Below are 17,435 nucleotides of genomic sequence, written 5' to 3'. Positions count from 1 at the left end.
CGAATTATTTAGTGTTATAAATTATTTAGTTTTATAATAATTATTTAGTGTTATAATTACGTAGTGTTATAAGAATTATTTAGTGTTATAAGAATTATTTAGTGTTATAATTATTTAGTGTTATAATTATGTAGTGTTATAAAAATTATTTAGGGCTATAAAAATTATTTAGTGTTATAAGAATTATTTAGTGTTATAAAAATTATTTAGTGTTATGAATTATTTAGTCTTATAAAAATTATTTAGTCTTATAAAAATTATTTAGTGTTATAAATTGTTTAGTGTTATAAATTATTTAGTGTTATAAAAATTATTTAGTGCTATAAGAATTATTTAGCGTTATAAATTATTTAGTGTTATAAAATTTATTTAGTGTTATAAATTATTTAGTGTTATAAGAATTATTTAGTGTTATAAATTATTTAGTGTTATAATTATTTAGTTTTATAAAATATTTAATGTTATAAATTGTGTAGTGTTCTAAAATTATTTAGTGTTATAAGAATTATTTAGTGTAATAATAATTATTTGTGTTATAATTATTTAGTGGTATAAGAATTTAGTGTTATAAATTATTTAGTGTTATAAAAATTATTTAGTGTTATAAGAATTATTTAGTGTTATAATTACTTAGTGTTATAAGAATTATTTAGTGTTATAATCATTTAGTGTAATAAATTATTTAGTGTTATGATTATTTAGTGTTATAATTATTTAGTGTTATATTAATTATTTAGGGTTATAAATTATTTAGTGTTATAAATTATTTAGTCTTATAAAAATTATTTAGTGTTATAAATTATTTAGTGTTATAATTATTTAGTGTTTTAAATTATTTAGTATTATAAGAATGATCACTAACTGTTTTTTGGGCGGGAGGTGTTAACTATACTGTATTCATTGTAGTCCAGGCACGATTGAGATACAGCGTTCATCAACCTACCCTTTTTATCTATTTTCGAGTACAGATTTCTGATCTTATCATCCTATTAACGGTGGAGAAGCTTTCACACGAGTTTTAACTGTTTTCCATTTCATCCTTGAACTTCTTAAATAATAGATTATTTAAGAAGTTCAGGAATTTCTATGCCTACACTCATGATTGCTAAGCATGAAACCCTAGTGTCTGTAAGTATAAAAGAATAGTTATTTAATTATATATATATATATATATATATATATATATATATATATATATATATATATATATATATATATATAATTCTTGGTTCATTCTAAATCGATAAAACCATACTTCTACATTACCAATTTAATTGAAATTTTCAGAAAATCTATCTGTAAAGTCAAGGCATGTTTGCATATTATTAAAATAATTTAACATTGTGAATTTTAAAATTTTTATTAAAATAAAAATATATTTTGTAAGTCGTTTCTGCAAGACTGCCCGGTTTTATTTCCGGTAACTTCCGTTTCAACTACTCTCGAATTACAAGATAAGTAAAAAAAAAAGGTACTCATGCAGAGAGTGATCCATGCTGAAATAATAACGTTATTATTTAAAAATCCATTCTTAACATGGGGAGGGGAGGGTGTTTTGTGCCTATTCTGTACTTTAACCTTACAATTGAATAAAAAACATATCATAAAACTTTAATTAAATGTGGAAATACGATTTAAAAAATAGCGCGGATCACTCTCTGTATTAGCACACAAAAAATCCCCTATTTTTTAAATTTAAATACATTTATGTATCTTACCAATTTTAAAAATTTTAAATTCCTTTGTTTATCTTAAGGCTTTTCACTCATCAAACATTATGTGTTAATTGTTTAGTTTCTTTCATGGCATTGTTTACATAAAAAACATTGTTTTAACTTTTTCTAAGCTGTTTCATTTTTACGACATACCTCAGCGTATTATAAACACCCTAACCTCCCCATGTTAAAAACAGCTTTCAAATTAAACACGCCTTCCACAAACCTCGAAAGCCGTTCTGAACATGGGGAGGTTGGGGGTGTTCATTCCGAAAGCCGTTTTAACATGGGGAGGTCAGGGTTTTTATAATATGCTGGGGCGAGTCGTAAAATTAACGAAGTTGCTATTATTTATTGCAAAAAATTGCTTGAAATTTATTTATTCGACAAAAATGTCTTGACAATTCAAAAGAATGTTTAAAATTATTTATTTGTTCAAAAAAAAAACTTTTATAAAAGTCCAATGTTGCTTTCATTTCAAAATTTTCTTAAAATTATATTTTTTTACAACTATATTTCGATTCCCAGTAAAAAAAATAAAAAATAAAAACAACCCACTTCTCCGTTAAAAAAAAACAATCATTTAAATTAATTTGTTGTTGACCTTTCAAAGTTACTTTAATTAAAAAAAAATGTATAAAATTATTTATTTGTTCGAAAACACACACACACACACACAAACGAAAAATAAACAAACAAAAAAACTAATAAATGTTTTCGTTTTGTTTTGGTTTTCAAGTGGCACTCGCCCATTTTAAATAATTATGAATATGTCATTTCAATTTTTTGTTTTTAATAAAAAAAAAAATGTTCCATGAAAAACTTTCCCGTTCTCATTAATTAAATCGAAACATTTCCAATTAAACAATTATAGATATATGTTCTTTTTCACTTTCTTTATTTACTTTTTTTCATAGTTCTTTCCGGAAGTTTAATTTTTTTTTTGTTTTTTTCGAACAAATAAATAATTTTAAACATTCTTTCGAATTGTCAAGATTCATTTTCTCCAGTAATATCGGTTTACCAAGTTTCTGGAAGTAATAAATGATAATTTTAGTTTAATTTAACGTTTCCGGAAGTAATAAATGTTAATTTTGGTAAATTTATTCTTTCCCTTTCCGGAAGCAATCGTTCGACCATATAATGATGTCTCCCTTAGATTTGGATAGCAAGTGCGTGAAAAAAAATGGCGTCTCCAATTTCGGCAATAAAGGGTAGAAGCACCATTTTATTCATTGTTGATTTATTCAAACAGTCCTTTGGAAAATAAATATTTAAAATAAAGTGGGGTACTCCTTGGGCGTTGAGTTCCATGGCGATCAGCTGAATTATTTAATGGTCGCTCCCTTCGCTCCCCTCTTAGTCAAGGCTAACGCATGCGCACATAACATTTATCATTTATTTACTTACGTTGCCTTTCGCACTTTCACAAACATTATTTATTTACGTTCGTTTAACTCTTTTCATGAATAAAAAAAGGAACTAAACCTGAATTTGTCACTTTTACAAACATTTATTTATTTTCGTCGGCTTAACTCTTTTCATGGATATTGTAAAAAAAGTTTTACTCTTTATGAATATTAAAAGAAAAAAAGTTGCTAAACATTTATCAATAATTTCTCACTTTTACAAACATTTGTAATTCATGTATTTACTTACGTTGGCTTAACTCTTTTCATGAATATTAAAAAAAAAAATAACTAAACCATGTATTGATAATTTCTCACTTTTACAGGCATTTTATTTACATGAGTGGATAATTTTGGGGGGTAAATATTTACATTTAGGTCCACCTCCACAATTTTCTTTTTTAAATGACGACTTTTATTGATAAATAAATCTACTTCTCTGCAACGGGCACTGAACCCCTCCTGTTTTTTTTTTAAATAGTATTTTCGGTTGGTATGCTGACAATAAATATCAGTTAAATTTTGCAAATATTTTTTCACCCCCCTCTTCAAAAAATGGTGTTTATTCCGGAAGCTGTTCTTAAGATGAGGAGGTTGAGGGTGATTATAAGGTGGACCTAATCTAAAAAAAAAAAATACCAAGTTTTTTAAATCATTAAAATAATTTCTCACTTTTACAAACATTTTTACATGCGCACATAAGCAACTATTTTTTTATTAATGTTTTTTTCCTTTTTTTATTTAAAAATTAGTAAATTTCAATGAATAGAATAATAAATCATTTATCATTAATATGTGTTTTTGGTTTTGTGTTGAATGAAACTTTTTTTTTTCATTACAACAATAATGAACCAATTTAAATCTTCCGGCATTAAGGGTTACGAAATTATCAATAAATCGTTTAGTTACTAAGCTAACGTCAGTAAATAAGAAAATGTTACGTGCACATGCATTAGCCTTGACTAGGGGGAGGGGGCTAAGAGAGCGACCATTAAATAATTATGCTGGTCGTCATGGAACTCAACGCCCAATGAGTACCTAAAGTGGCACTTATGCACTTATGTTATCGCGTTATTTATTAAAATAGTATTTTCACACTAAATTCAAATTTTACAATATCTTTTTATTTTATTAATTTGTTAGGTGAAAGTACAGATAACCCGGTCGGTTTCTAATGTGTGGAAAACCTAGCTCCCGAAAAAAAAAAGAAAAAAAAAGGGTACTCTGGATAGTAATAAAAAATTTAAATTGCCTCAGTCTCGAAAGATTTCTTCTCTACTGAATGAGGAAAAAAACGGTAAAGTGTAGTTCACCTTCTGTTTCTCTCCCCCTCTCTTTTCCTCTCTTAATATCTCTCTCTATCCATCTCTCCCTTTCTCTCTCTCAATCTATCTTTCTCTCTATATCACCCTCTCCATCTCTCTTTGAGCCCCTTTCTCTCTCTAACTCCCTCTATCTCTCTTTCCTTTCATCTGTCTCGCCCTCGCTGTTTCTAACTCTTCCCCTCTCTCTGTCTATCTATCAATCCCTTTATCTCTCTCTATCTCCTTCTCTTTCTCTATTTTCCTCTCACTTTCTCTTTTCTATCTATATATCTTCCTCTCTATCTGTCCATCTCTAATCCCTCATCCTATTTTAGTCTCCTAAATTAATTACAGTGAATAAGACATTGTCAAAACATGGATAAATCCTATTTTAGTCACCTAATTCTATTTCACTGACTGTGAGAATAGAAGTTATTTGGAAATTACTGCTACCTTGAACAGCACCAGAAGTAACTGGTAAAACCTTTCTAATTAAATTGATTTTGGCAGCTATTCGGTAACAAAATGACATAGCCTTAGCCCTTGCTGCATGAGGAATACCTGCAACCTTGCTACCCAGTACAAGAATTATTTATTCTACTTTGAAACATTCAATTTTTCAAAAATCTCATGTTCGACATCTCCAAAACATCAAATATGGGGAAAAATATTGCAGAAAGGATGTTTAGGATGAATGCACAATGGTACACAAAAAATCACTTGAAGCTCTTAGTTGATCCTTGCAAGATTTGCGTGGCAATGTCAGACCATTTGGGAATGCAGTAATATTACTTGCAGGAGATTTCAGACAAATCTAACCTGTTATTCTTCAATTAACACCAGCAGATGAAATAAGTGCTTGCCTAAAATACTCTACTTTTTGTGCCATGTGAAGACATTAAATTTAACTTAAAATATGCATGTCCAGTTGCAGACTGTTTGATCCGCACAGAAATTTTTGCATCACTTGTGGGAAATTGGGTACGGAAAAGTGCCAGCTGATCAGAGATAAGGACAAAATTCTTTGACTTTTAACTTCTGTAATTTTATTACATCAAAAGAACAGTTAGTTTAAAAGGTTTTTGCAGATATTCAAATTATAAGAATTTCACTTGACTGAGTGAACGAGCTATTCTTGCAGGTCAATACAAAGACGTCCACATTCAATGTAAAATTCCAAGTGAGGTAGTCAAATACAAATCCATCGAAACTGTTGTGAAAGCAGATAAAGTGGTTAATTATCCAACAGCTATATTTGCCAGGGATGCCACCGCATGTATTGCAACTGAAATTTGGCGTACTAATTATCCTGTTGTGAAATATAAAACAATCCAAGCTTTGCAATGGCACATGGCTTGCAGTAAAAAAATTAACAAACAATATCATAGAAACAACAATCATAACAGGACTTTTTACAGATGAATATATCTTCATTCAATGCATTCCTATGATTCCACCAGATGCATCATTACACTTTAGGAAATTGCACTTTCCAATTTTATTGTCATTTACAATAACCATCAACAAAGCACAGAGAACAATCTTTACAATTGTGTGGCTTACAGTTACACACTGACTGTTTTCCACATGGACAATTTATGTTACGTATTCAAGAGTCACCAAACCAGAAAATCTCTACATCAACAAAGAAAACGGAACAACAAAAACTGTGTACACATACGAAATGGAAAATTAAACCTATAAGAAACATGCTTTTTCTCATTTTGGAACTTTTTCCACTGTGCCAATTTGAACCACAGCAACGCGTGGCAGGGTACAGCTAGTATATATATATATATATATTATTTTAAAAATATAATTATCCACTGACACGTGTTTCGTCATCTACGACTCATCAGATTGGCTGAAATAATGCGAAGCTCGCGATTTGTTTACAAACAAACGTTTGAGCCCTCTACGAGTAGCGGACGAATGTTTATTTAAATAATCGTTCGGATAGGTTAATTTCGGCCACCGATTCCGTAGTCATGTGGGTAGGACTGCCGACTGTCATCACGACGGTTCTAGGTTCGATCCTCGGCTTGGGAGAGGTGTTAGTCTAGCGGCACTGATGAGTTGTGATACAACGAAACAGGTCTGTATGTCGATGACTAAAATATATTTTATATATATATATATATATATATATATATATATATATTTATTTACCAGTGGTGAAAAAAAAAAAAAAAAAAACCGGACTAAAGTGCTCAATGTGTAGTCAGAGCAGTATATAGGAAATTTATTACTGTGAGTCCAGAATGAGTTTACAAATTGTTTCAACTAGAGGAAAATCCTCAAAGAGAGGAAAAATCCAACTAGCATCATCAGAATTCATAGATGGACAATCTATGAATTCTGATGATGCTAGTTGGATTTTTCCTCTCTTTGAGGATTTTCCTCTAGTTGAAACAATTTGTAAACTCATTCTGGACTCACAGTAATAAATTTCCTATATATATATATATATATACCATATATTTTGGCATATAAGACAACCGTCAGATAAGATGAAGTACAAAATTGGAGCAAATTTTAATAAATTTATCATATATCGGTTGTATAAGACGACTTCTAAATCTCGAAACCATTTTGTTTAACCTAAGCTAGAGATTGCAACACCCGGTATCTTTTGAAATATTGGTTTTAAAGATGACTAGCAGTTCAGTCTTGCTTTGCTCGGGCCTTATGTATTGTTCATAACTTGCCCTATGTGTGAATACACTTTATGTGAAATTTTAAATGCTTAGACCAGAAATTGTCTGAGTAATTTCATAGAGACCGCAGCAGTATATATTTTTTTTAACTTTGACCCCAATTTTGACTCCTTAACATTTGTTTTGGTCTCAAATCAAAACAAAAAGTTTGACCCATGTCCCAGTTACCTACATCTAAATTTTCAAGTGTTTAGAACCAAAATTTGCGGAGGAGTTTGATAGAGTCCGCAAAGGTCAACTCTTTCAATTTTGGCAGCGAAATTTTCGCCCCAAAACTGATTAAAATGCTTGCCGCAACGTCTTGATATGCGCTATCTAAAAGTTCAAATGTTTAGACCCAAAATAGACTGAGTAGTTTGCTAGAGACTGCAAAGGTCAAATCTTTTGAACTTGACAGCTCAAATTTCCGACCCAAACCAATTAAAAACCTTGCCATATTTCTGAATACCCTTTATGTAGAATTTCAAATGTTTAGACTAGAAATTGGCTGAGTAATTTGGTAGAGACTGCAGAGGTCGAATTTTTTTAACTTTGACCCCAATTTTGACCCCTTAACATTCATTGTTTTAGTCTCAACTTAAATTAAAAAGTTTGATCCATGTCCAAGTAATCTACATTTAACATTTCCTGTGTTTAGACCCAAAATTGGCAGAGGAGTTTGGTAGAGTTTTCAAAGGTCAAATCATTTAACTTTGACCCCTTGACAGCCAAATTTCTGTCCGAAAACTGATTAAAAAGATTTTCTCAAATCTCAATACCCCTTATGTCAAATCTCGAGTCTGTAGACCGAAAATTGACAGAGTAGTTTGGTAGGGAAATACACACACACACACACACACACAATTTCACTTTTATAGATATATAGATTTTTTAACTTTAATAGTCGTCTTATACGCTGAAATATACGGTATATGCAAAAAACATAATTCTTACCAGTAAAAGAGGTGGTTTATCGGTTTTGTGCTGAGTGTTTATTGGAGTTGACACTGTCTGTACTGTGTTGAGCAATCGGTGGACAAAATCCGCCACACCCAATTTTCGTACAAGAATTTCCCTTAGGTTGAGTCTTCGGAGTCGTTCGTATTCCTCATCATCTAAAATATCCATTGGTTTCGAAGAGTCGTGTTCGGCGGGAACTTTGTTATTCGATTTTGTCGCCGGCTATAGAAGAACAAAATTTAGAAAGAAAAGAAAAAAATAAAATTGTGATACTTGATATTCAATTATATCGTCTGTAAATTTTTTATATAAAAATCGCTCCAGACAACGCATGAAGCCACTTGATGTAAGGATCTAAAAACAACGAAAGATGATTATTGAAAAGAAAAACAAGAAATGCCTATTGACCTTAGTCTTGAAAAAGACTAAGAAGTTAAACAGTCAGCAGGAAGAGAGTTCTGCAGTCCTGCAGTTCTTGGAAAGAAGTTACTGGAATTAGAAGTGTATTACAATGAGTTATAAAAACAGCAAATTGACAGAAACCACTTGACCAATGAGTCAAACGAGCTGTAACAAAGGAAGCAGGGAATATATCAGTAGGGTTAGGACAACAGAATATTTTTATCATTGTTTTGATTCTTGAGTATGTATCCGATACAGTTAGACACAGTTAATCAACCGAGAACTACATCACTCTATATAAAAGCATATAAGATATCAACGGATATATACTCGAGAGTCAAAATAATGAAAAGAATATTATGTTGTCCTTATTCTATATATCAGACAATTCTAGAGAACGCATGTTATAATAGTCTTTATAAAAACGACTGAGACTAGAAGCATCAATGTCTGTTTCTTTCCTCCTTCCTTTCCGAGGTCCTGGATATGACCTTAAACTATATCCAGTGGTGAGGCCCCAGCTTGGGGGCATTGGGGAGTGTGGAGCCACCCTTTAATTGCCATTGCTCCCAGGTCCACTCTGACCCAGAGTGGTAGTACCTGTTAGGGTCCCAACTATGGGTTAAATAGAAACCGACTTGAAAACAACAAATATATTCTATTAAAAAAAATTTCTTGAAAACACCAATTACACTATTAAAAATGTTTTCTTCAAAATCTTTGGATTCGGCATTAAATAACCGGAAAAGGGTTGATGTGCCGTAAAACAAAAACAACCAACCAACCAACCAACCAATCCTTCCTTTCCTCCTTGTTTATTTCTTTCTTTCCTTGTTCCTTTCCTTTTCTTTCTTCCTCGTTTCTTTTCATTTTCTTTCTTTCTGTCTTTATTTCTTTTTTCCTCGTTTGACTGACAGGCCAAACAGATGCACCGCCACTTGTATGGGTACTACAGTTCTACTACAGTTTTCTGGTGACGCTTTTGCTGAAAATTGAAGAATTAAATGGTGTACGTTAAAAGAGTGTAGTCCTTCGACCTTGAAGTTTGAGAGGTTTGCTTTTCTGTAGGTGTCCCTTCTCTGTCACTTAGGAGTCGGGAGAACAAACTTTCTCCTTCACTGATCAGAATAGATGCTTCACTTTGCTCTTAGTCAAAAGATGAAGGAAATATGTGGTGCTATGTTACTGCAGACAGCTGTCTTGTGTTAGTATGTCTCATCGAAGTAGTTGACGGTGTATAGAGGTTGTCTGTCTAAAAGTTATGCCCGTTCTATATTCGTTCAATTGTACCTATTTACTATGCCTCCCCACGGGACAGAGTTAGACACCAAGGTCGTTTTTTAACGTGGAGAAAAGGTACAAAAATAAAAAAATTGTCTCAGTCGTAAAGGATTTCTCCTCCACCGAAAGAGAACAAGAAATGGAAGTGCAGCATCTGAAGAACAGATGGTATTTATTTGCTCCCCCACCGAGCAAATTAGGCACAAGGCCAATTTTTAATGTGAGGAGTGAAGGGAGGGGGAAGGGAAAAAGGGGGACCAGCTCCCGAGAGGTGGGAAATGGGAGCTGGTTAAAGGTCAGGCATGTGGGGTTTCCCCCACATCTGGTCTTTGCTAGTCATAGCTAGTCATAGCTTGCAGTATCTGCCGGAACAGATGGTATTTATTTGCTCCCCCACTGAGCAAATTAGGCACAAGGCCGTTTTTAATGTGAGGTAAAAACCAGCTCCCCTAAAAGTAGGCAAAAAGGGGGCACTCTGGTTACCAAAAATAATAATTGTCCCAGTATAGAGGGTTTCCCCTCCATTGACTGGTACAAATTATCTTAAGTGCAGTATCTGCCGGAACAGATGATATTTATTTGCTCCCCCACTGAGCAAATTAGGCACAAGGCCGTTTTTAATGTGAGGTAAAAACCAGCTCCCCTAAAAGTACGCAAAAAGGGGGCACTCTGGTTACCAAAAATAATAATTGTCCCAGTATAGAGGGTTTCCCCTCCATTGACTGGTACAAATTATCTTAAGTGCAGTATCTGCCGGAACAGATGATATTTATTTGCTCCCCCACTGAGCAAATTAGGCACAAGGCCGTTTTTAATGTGAGGTAAAAACCAGCTCCCCTAAAAGTAGGCAAAAAGGGGGCACTCTGGTTACCAAAAATAATAATTGTCCTAGTATAGAGGGTTTCCCCTCCATTGACTGGTACAAATTATCTTAAGTTCAGCATCTGCCGGAACAGATGGTATTTATTTGCTCCCCCACTGAGCAAATTAGGCACAAGGCCATTTTTAATGTGAGGTAAAAACCAGCTCCCCTAAAAGTAGGCAAAAAGGGGGCACTCTGGTTACCAAAAATAATAATTGTCCCAGTATAGAGGGTTTCCCCTCCATTGACTGGTACAAATTATCTTAAGTGCAGTATCTGCCGGAACAGATGATATTTATTTGCTCCCCCACTGAGCAAATTAGGCACAAGGCCGTTTTTAATGTGAGGTAAAAACCAGCTCCCCTAAAAGTACGCAAAAAGGGGGCACTCTGGTTACCAAAAATAATAATTGTCCCAGTATAGAGGGTTTCCCCTCCATTGACTGGTACAAATTATCTTAAGTGCAGCATCTGCCGGAACAGATGGTATTTATTTGCTCCCCCACTGAGCAAATTAGGCACAAGGCCGTTTTTAATGTGAGGTAAAAACCAGCTCCCCTAAAAGTACGCAAAAAGGGGGCACTCTGGTTACCAAAAATAATAATTGTCCCAGTATAGAGGGTTTCCCCTCCATTGACTGGTACAAATTATCTTAAGTGCAGCATCTGCCGGAACAGATGGTATTTATTTGCTCCCCCACCGAGCAAATTAGGCACAAGGCCAATTTTTAATGTGAGGAGTGAAGGGAGGGGGAAGGGAAAAAGGGGACCAGCTTTCGAGAGGTGGGAAATGGGAGCTGGTTAAAGGTCAGGCATGTGGGGTTGCCCCCACATCTGGTCTTTGCTAGTCATAGCTAGTCATAGCCTGCAGTATCTGCCGGAACAGATACTACACTTTGATCTTGAGCAAAGGCCAAGTTTTTAGACACAAATATACATTTACTAGTTGGCACCTACTTTCTGTATTTGTGTACAAGTTCCTTTTACATATGTTTTTTTAATTTTTTAAAGGAAATCATTCCAGACAAGGCGTGAAGATAGCTATTGGCGTTAGTCTTGAAAAGACCAACGCTATAGGTAGGAGGAAAACGGTCAGCAGGAAAACAGTTCCACAAGCTTGCAATTCTTGGAAAGAAGCTACTGGAATAGAAAGCTGTCAATGAGGTATAAAAACAGCAAACTAATATATTTAGTAACCTTCTATTTGTTTATATATAATTTATATATATATATATATATATATATATATATATATATATATACTGCCAGCAAAAAGAAAGTCCGCACTTGTAATTTTTATCAAAAACTGCAAATTTAAGCTAAATTTAATGTAACTGTTTAAATAAATTATACCTCATTTGATTGGCCTTTTATTCTTCTATAATTTAACCTGTTCATATTTGACTTTTAATTGAAATATTCTAGTGTTCACGTCAATTCAAAAAAATAAATTCAAATTGAGGAGGCAAAAAGAAAGAGAGCTAAACAAGGCTCGAAATGCGTTATAAAAATATTTAAAAATATTTAAAATATTTAAAAATATTTAAAATATTAAAAAATGATAAAAGTCTTCAAAAACCTGTTGCTGGCTACACTATTTTAAATGTATATATATACACTAGCTGGCAGCCCGGCGTTGCTTGGTCGTACAATAGGCTTAAACATGATATTTTAATTTATACAGATTGCGTATGCATTATTATAAAATCAGTCCTGTATTGAATATTATATATTACGAGGAATAAATTGGCCTATGGACTAATTCGCAAAAAATAAATAAATAAATTAAAAAAATAAATTAAAAGACTAATACGATAATGTTGTTCATCAAATTCTGTCTGTGTTTATTTACGATATCTCGTCAGCTTATATTTGAGTTTGAGGATGTCCTGAAAAAGTCACATCTGATTTATGTTGAGTTTTAAAATATGCAAATGAAGGAATGATATGCAACGATTTTATTGTAAATTGAACTCATTAAAAAGAAAAAAATTAAAATAAAATGGTGACGTGCACCCGGTCTTGAATGGGGGATCATTCGATCTGCAGTCGAATGATCTACCACTAAGCTATATCTACAGATTATAATAAATTTGTTTTTGTTTTTTTTAAGAAGAAATGTTTTGTTTATATTATTAGGAAAGCTATTTTTAAGATCGTATTTTTCAATTTTCGATACTTATCGGATGAATTTCTGTACAAAACATATCTAAGAACACTGCCAGACATATCAATTACCTTTACGTGAAATTTGCAAAAGATAGGCTTAGCCGTTTCGGAACCTATCAGGAATGAGCTTACGCACAAACACACACACACACACACACACACACACACACACACACACACACACACACACACACACACACACACACAAAGGTACTTTAGGATCTGAAACGGATGAGCCTTTCTTTTGCAAATTTTACACAAGGCTAATTTATATGTCTGAGAGTGTTCTTAGATATGTTTGGAACAGAAATTCATCCGATAAGTACTTTTATATTCACACACACACATGCATATATATATATATATATATATATATATATATATATATATATATATATATATATATATTATGAAAGTGTATATGGCAATTAAGCTACACAGAATATTCTGCGTTTCCTTCTTGTGAAAAATCGTCAGAATGAAACGCGGAATATTCTGTGTAGCTTAATTGCCATATATATTTTGATAACTTACTACCTAGCTCCACCTATGTACTGAGTACTGTTGAAGTAAATACTAAAAATACACTCATAAAATTATCAATATATTTTACTTTACTAGAATATCTTGTTCTTTACTTTTCCAGGTTGAATTTCTTGTCCTTTACTTTTCCAGGTTTAATAAAATCTTAAGAATATTACTTTTCATGCGCGCATTTTTCCATATAATCCATGATTTTTCCAGGCATTGCTATTGTATTAATATATAAATTTATAATATTTATTAATGATTGTCAAAAAAAATTAGCTCTCAAACACACATTTATGCAATATTTATCATTCAATCACAGTAGTTCCGAGCCAGGGTCTCTACCGAGACTGCAGTTCATGAATTCGTGATCTGTATAGAGCGTAAACTAACAAAAAAGAAGATGGCACTCGGTGTCTTTTTAGATATCGTTGGAGCTTTTGACAAGATACCCTTCAGTAGTATGTTCAAGTCGCTACGAGAACTCAATGTGCCACCAGTACTCATCCGATGGATTGAGTATATGGTGAGGCACAGAACAGTTCAAGTAGAACTACTAAGGGCAACTATTAAAAGGGAAGTAGTTAAATGAAACCCCCAAAGTGGGATTTTATCACCTTTACTATGGAACTGTATGCTGAATCCTCTTTTAAAGGCGTTTAAAAATAGGAATATTTATGCCCAGGCTGATGCTGATGACATCGCAGTGCTGGTCGCGGGTTCAAAAGCATCATTGGTCAGACGCATTGCCAAAATGGCATTAAATATTCCTAATAAATGGTCTAATCGAAATGAATTAGAATTCAGTAGCCGTAAAACAGAAATGGTCTTGTTTACATATAAAAGGAATTGCCAACTTTGTGACCTTTTTCTGAGTGGACAGAAATTGAAACTTTCGCAGGAGGCAAGGCTGTTAGGGGTAATCCTGGACAGTAAGCTAACCAGGGAAAGCCACATAGAAAAGATTTCCTCTAAGGCGACTGCAGCCCTTATGCAATGCAAACAAATTGTGGGGAAAACTTGGGCAGTTAACCCGCATGTAATGAGGTGGATATACATTGCTATGGTATGTCTCATTTTGTCGTATACATGTGTTTCCTGGATCCGCGGGACAGAGAAACTGTACTTGAGGAAGAAACCCCAGAAGGTAAAAAGACTTGGGTGTTTAATGACTTCTTCAGCATATCCGAGCACACCTACTGGAGCATTGGAGATGCTGTTGAATATCCCTCCGATTAAAGAATTTCTGAAAGCAGAAGCGATACGGGGATCCTATAGAATAGATCTCATGGGTCTGTGGTGGTCAAGATCTGTTGGGACTACTGGAAAAACAAAGCGTCACGTGGATTTGTGTAATGAGGCTAGGAAGGAACTACCGCTCTTGCATGTGCCGGGTGACCTTATGACTAAAACCAGATCATTTGAAAAGCATTTCACATGTATGGTTTATGACAGAACAGGCGCAAGAGATTACGAAAAAGAGCTGGAAAGCAACGTAATCAAATGCTATACTGATGGATCTAAAATGAATGATAGGATTGGTGCGAGTATTTATATAGAATACTCAAACCACCATACAGGTATCATCGGATACAACACCAAACACCAGTCATGAGCTGGCACCATTGGATGTGGTACCAAACACCACCCCCGCCTTCACCGAAGAGCAGGATCTCAGACCTAAGTCTGACAAGTCAGCTCTAACATTCGGTAAACATCACGACAAAAACCGAAGAAGAAGGAGAGATAGCGCATGTTTAAGGCTTTTGAATCTGAGGTTCTGATCATGGAAGAGGTTCAGCAACAGGAAATAGCTATCCTTTCAGATAGTCAGGCAGCTATTAAAGCATTGGATAATAATACGGTAAGATCCCAAACCGTACTGTGCTGCATTGAAAATCTAAACCATATAGGAAAAGAAAACCGCATGTCTATTTCATAAGGAGAGTTAAAAAACATTAGTTATTAAAAAAAGTTCGGTTTTTTAATTATAAAAAAAAACGATACACGCGATTGAACCTAAAATCTTTCCATCAACCCCCGGTACTCTAACCGTTATGCTAACATGTCATATTGGCAAAATCGCAGTAAAAAATATTTATATACAAAAAAATGTTATGCAAAATAAAAAAAGCGTTAGTCACTTATGTATGTACTTACTCTCCTGTTTGTGAACCCACATATTTTGTTGTAACTTTTTTTTCTACTGAACCAATTTTCGAATTTTTTTTTTTTTTTTCAAAATGTAGCTAATGACGTGTTCTATCCAACTATATAACCTGTTTGAAATTTGGTTGCGAACGTAATAATTGGTGGGGGTTTGAATGTGTCTCGATTCATTCAATTACGGACTTAAGCATATATTAAACCACTACCGTGGTTGAATGATATATATATTCATATGAATATACATATATATACATATATACTTATGAATATACATATATATATATATATATATATATATATATATATATACACACATGAATATACATATATATAGATACATACATATGAATATACATATATATATATATAATACATATATACATATAAATATACATATATATATACATACATATATGCATATAAATATACATATATATACATATAAATATACATATATATGCATATATACATATGAATATACATATATATACATATAAATATACATATATATACATATAAATATACATATGAATATACATATATATATACATATAAATATATATACATATATGCATATGAATATACATATATGTACATATAAATATACATATATATATATATATATACATACATATATACATATGAATATACATATATATATACATATAAATATACATATATATATGCATATATACATATGAATATACATATATATACATATAAATATACATATATATATACATACATATATACATAAGAATATACATATATATACATATAAATATACATATATATATACATACATATATACATATGAATATACATATATGTACATATAAATATATATATACATATATATACATATGAATATACATATATATACATATGAATATATATATATATACATATATATACATATGAATATGCATATATGTACATATAAATATATATATATATACATATATATACATATGAATATACATATATATACATATATACTTATGAATATACATATATATATATATATATATATATATAGATATAGATATATACACATGAATATACATATATATAGATACATACATATGAATATACATATATATATATATATATATATAATACATATATACATATAAATATACATATATATATACATACATATATGCATATAAATATACATATATATACATATAAATATACATATATATGCATATATACATATGAATATACATATATATACATATAAATATACATATATATACATATAAATATACATATGAATATACATATATATATATACATATAAATATATATACATATATGCATATGAATATACATATATGTACATATAAATATACATATATATATACATACATATATACATATGAATATACATATATATATATACATATAAATATACATATATATATGCATATATACATATGAATATACATATATATACATATAAATATACATATATATATACATACATATATACATAAGAATATACATATATATACATATAAATATACATATATATATACATACATATATACATATGAATATACATATATGTACATATAAATATATATATATATACATATATATACATATGAATATACATATATATACATATGAATATATATATATATATACATATATATACATATGAATATGCATATATGTACATATAAATATATATATATATACATATATATACATATGAATATACATATATATACATATGAATATATATATATACATATATATACATATGAATATACATATATATACATATGAATATACATATATACATATGAATATACATATATATACATACGAATATATATATACATATATATATATATACATATGAATATGCATATATTTATAATTGCATATTCGTGTATATATATATATATATATATATATATATATATAT

General features: G+C 31.3%; 1 protein-coding gene across 2 annotated transcripts in view; it reads right to left on the bottom strand.

Annotated features, from left to right (window-relative positions):
• Nucleotides 1–17,435, bottom strand: part of LOC145249560 (tubulin polyglutamylase ttll6-like) — a 351,054-nt gene that overhangs the window by 32,102 nt on the left and 301,517 nt on the right. For both annotated transcript variants that reach the window (XM_080111234.1, XM_080111235.1), the window contains exon 14: nt 8,079–8,306. In XM_080111234.1, the coding sequence (XP_079967360.1) occupies nt 8,079–8,306 (228 nt within the window). The remainder of the gene's footprint in view (nt 1–8,078; nt 8,307–17,435) is intronic.

This window comes from Euprymna scolopes, chromosome 28 (genome assembly GCF_053919585.1).
Source record: "Euprymna scolopes isolate OS-2025 chromosome 28, ASM5391958v1, whole genome shotgun sequence".
Classification (NCBI taxonomy): domain Eukaryota; kingdom Metazoa; phylum Mollusca; class Cephalopoda; order Sepiida; family Sepiolidae; genus Euprymna; species Euprymna scolopes.
This window is presented reverse-complemented; position numbering and strand designations above follow the sequence as displayed.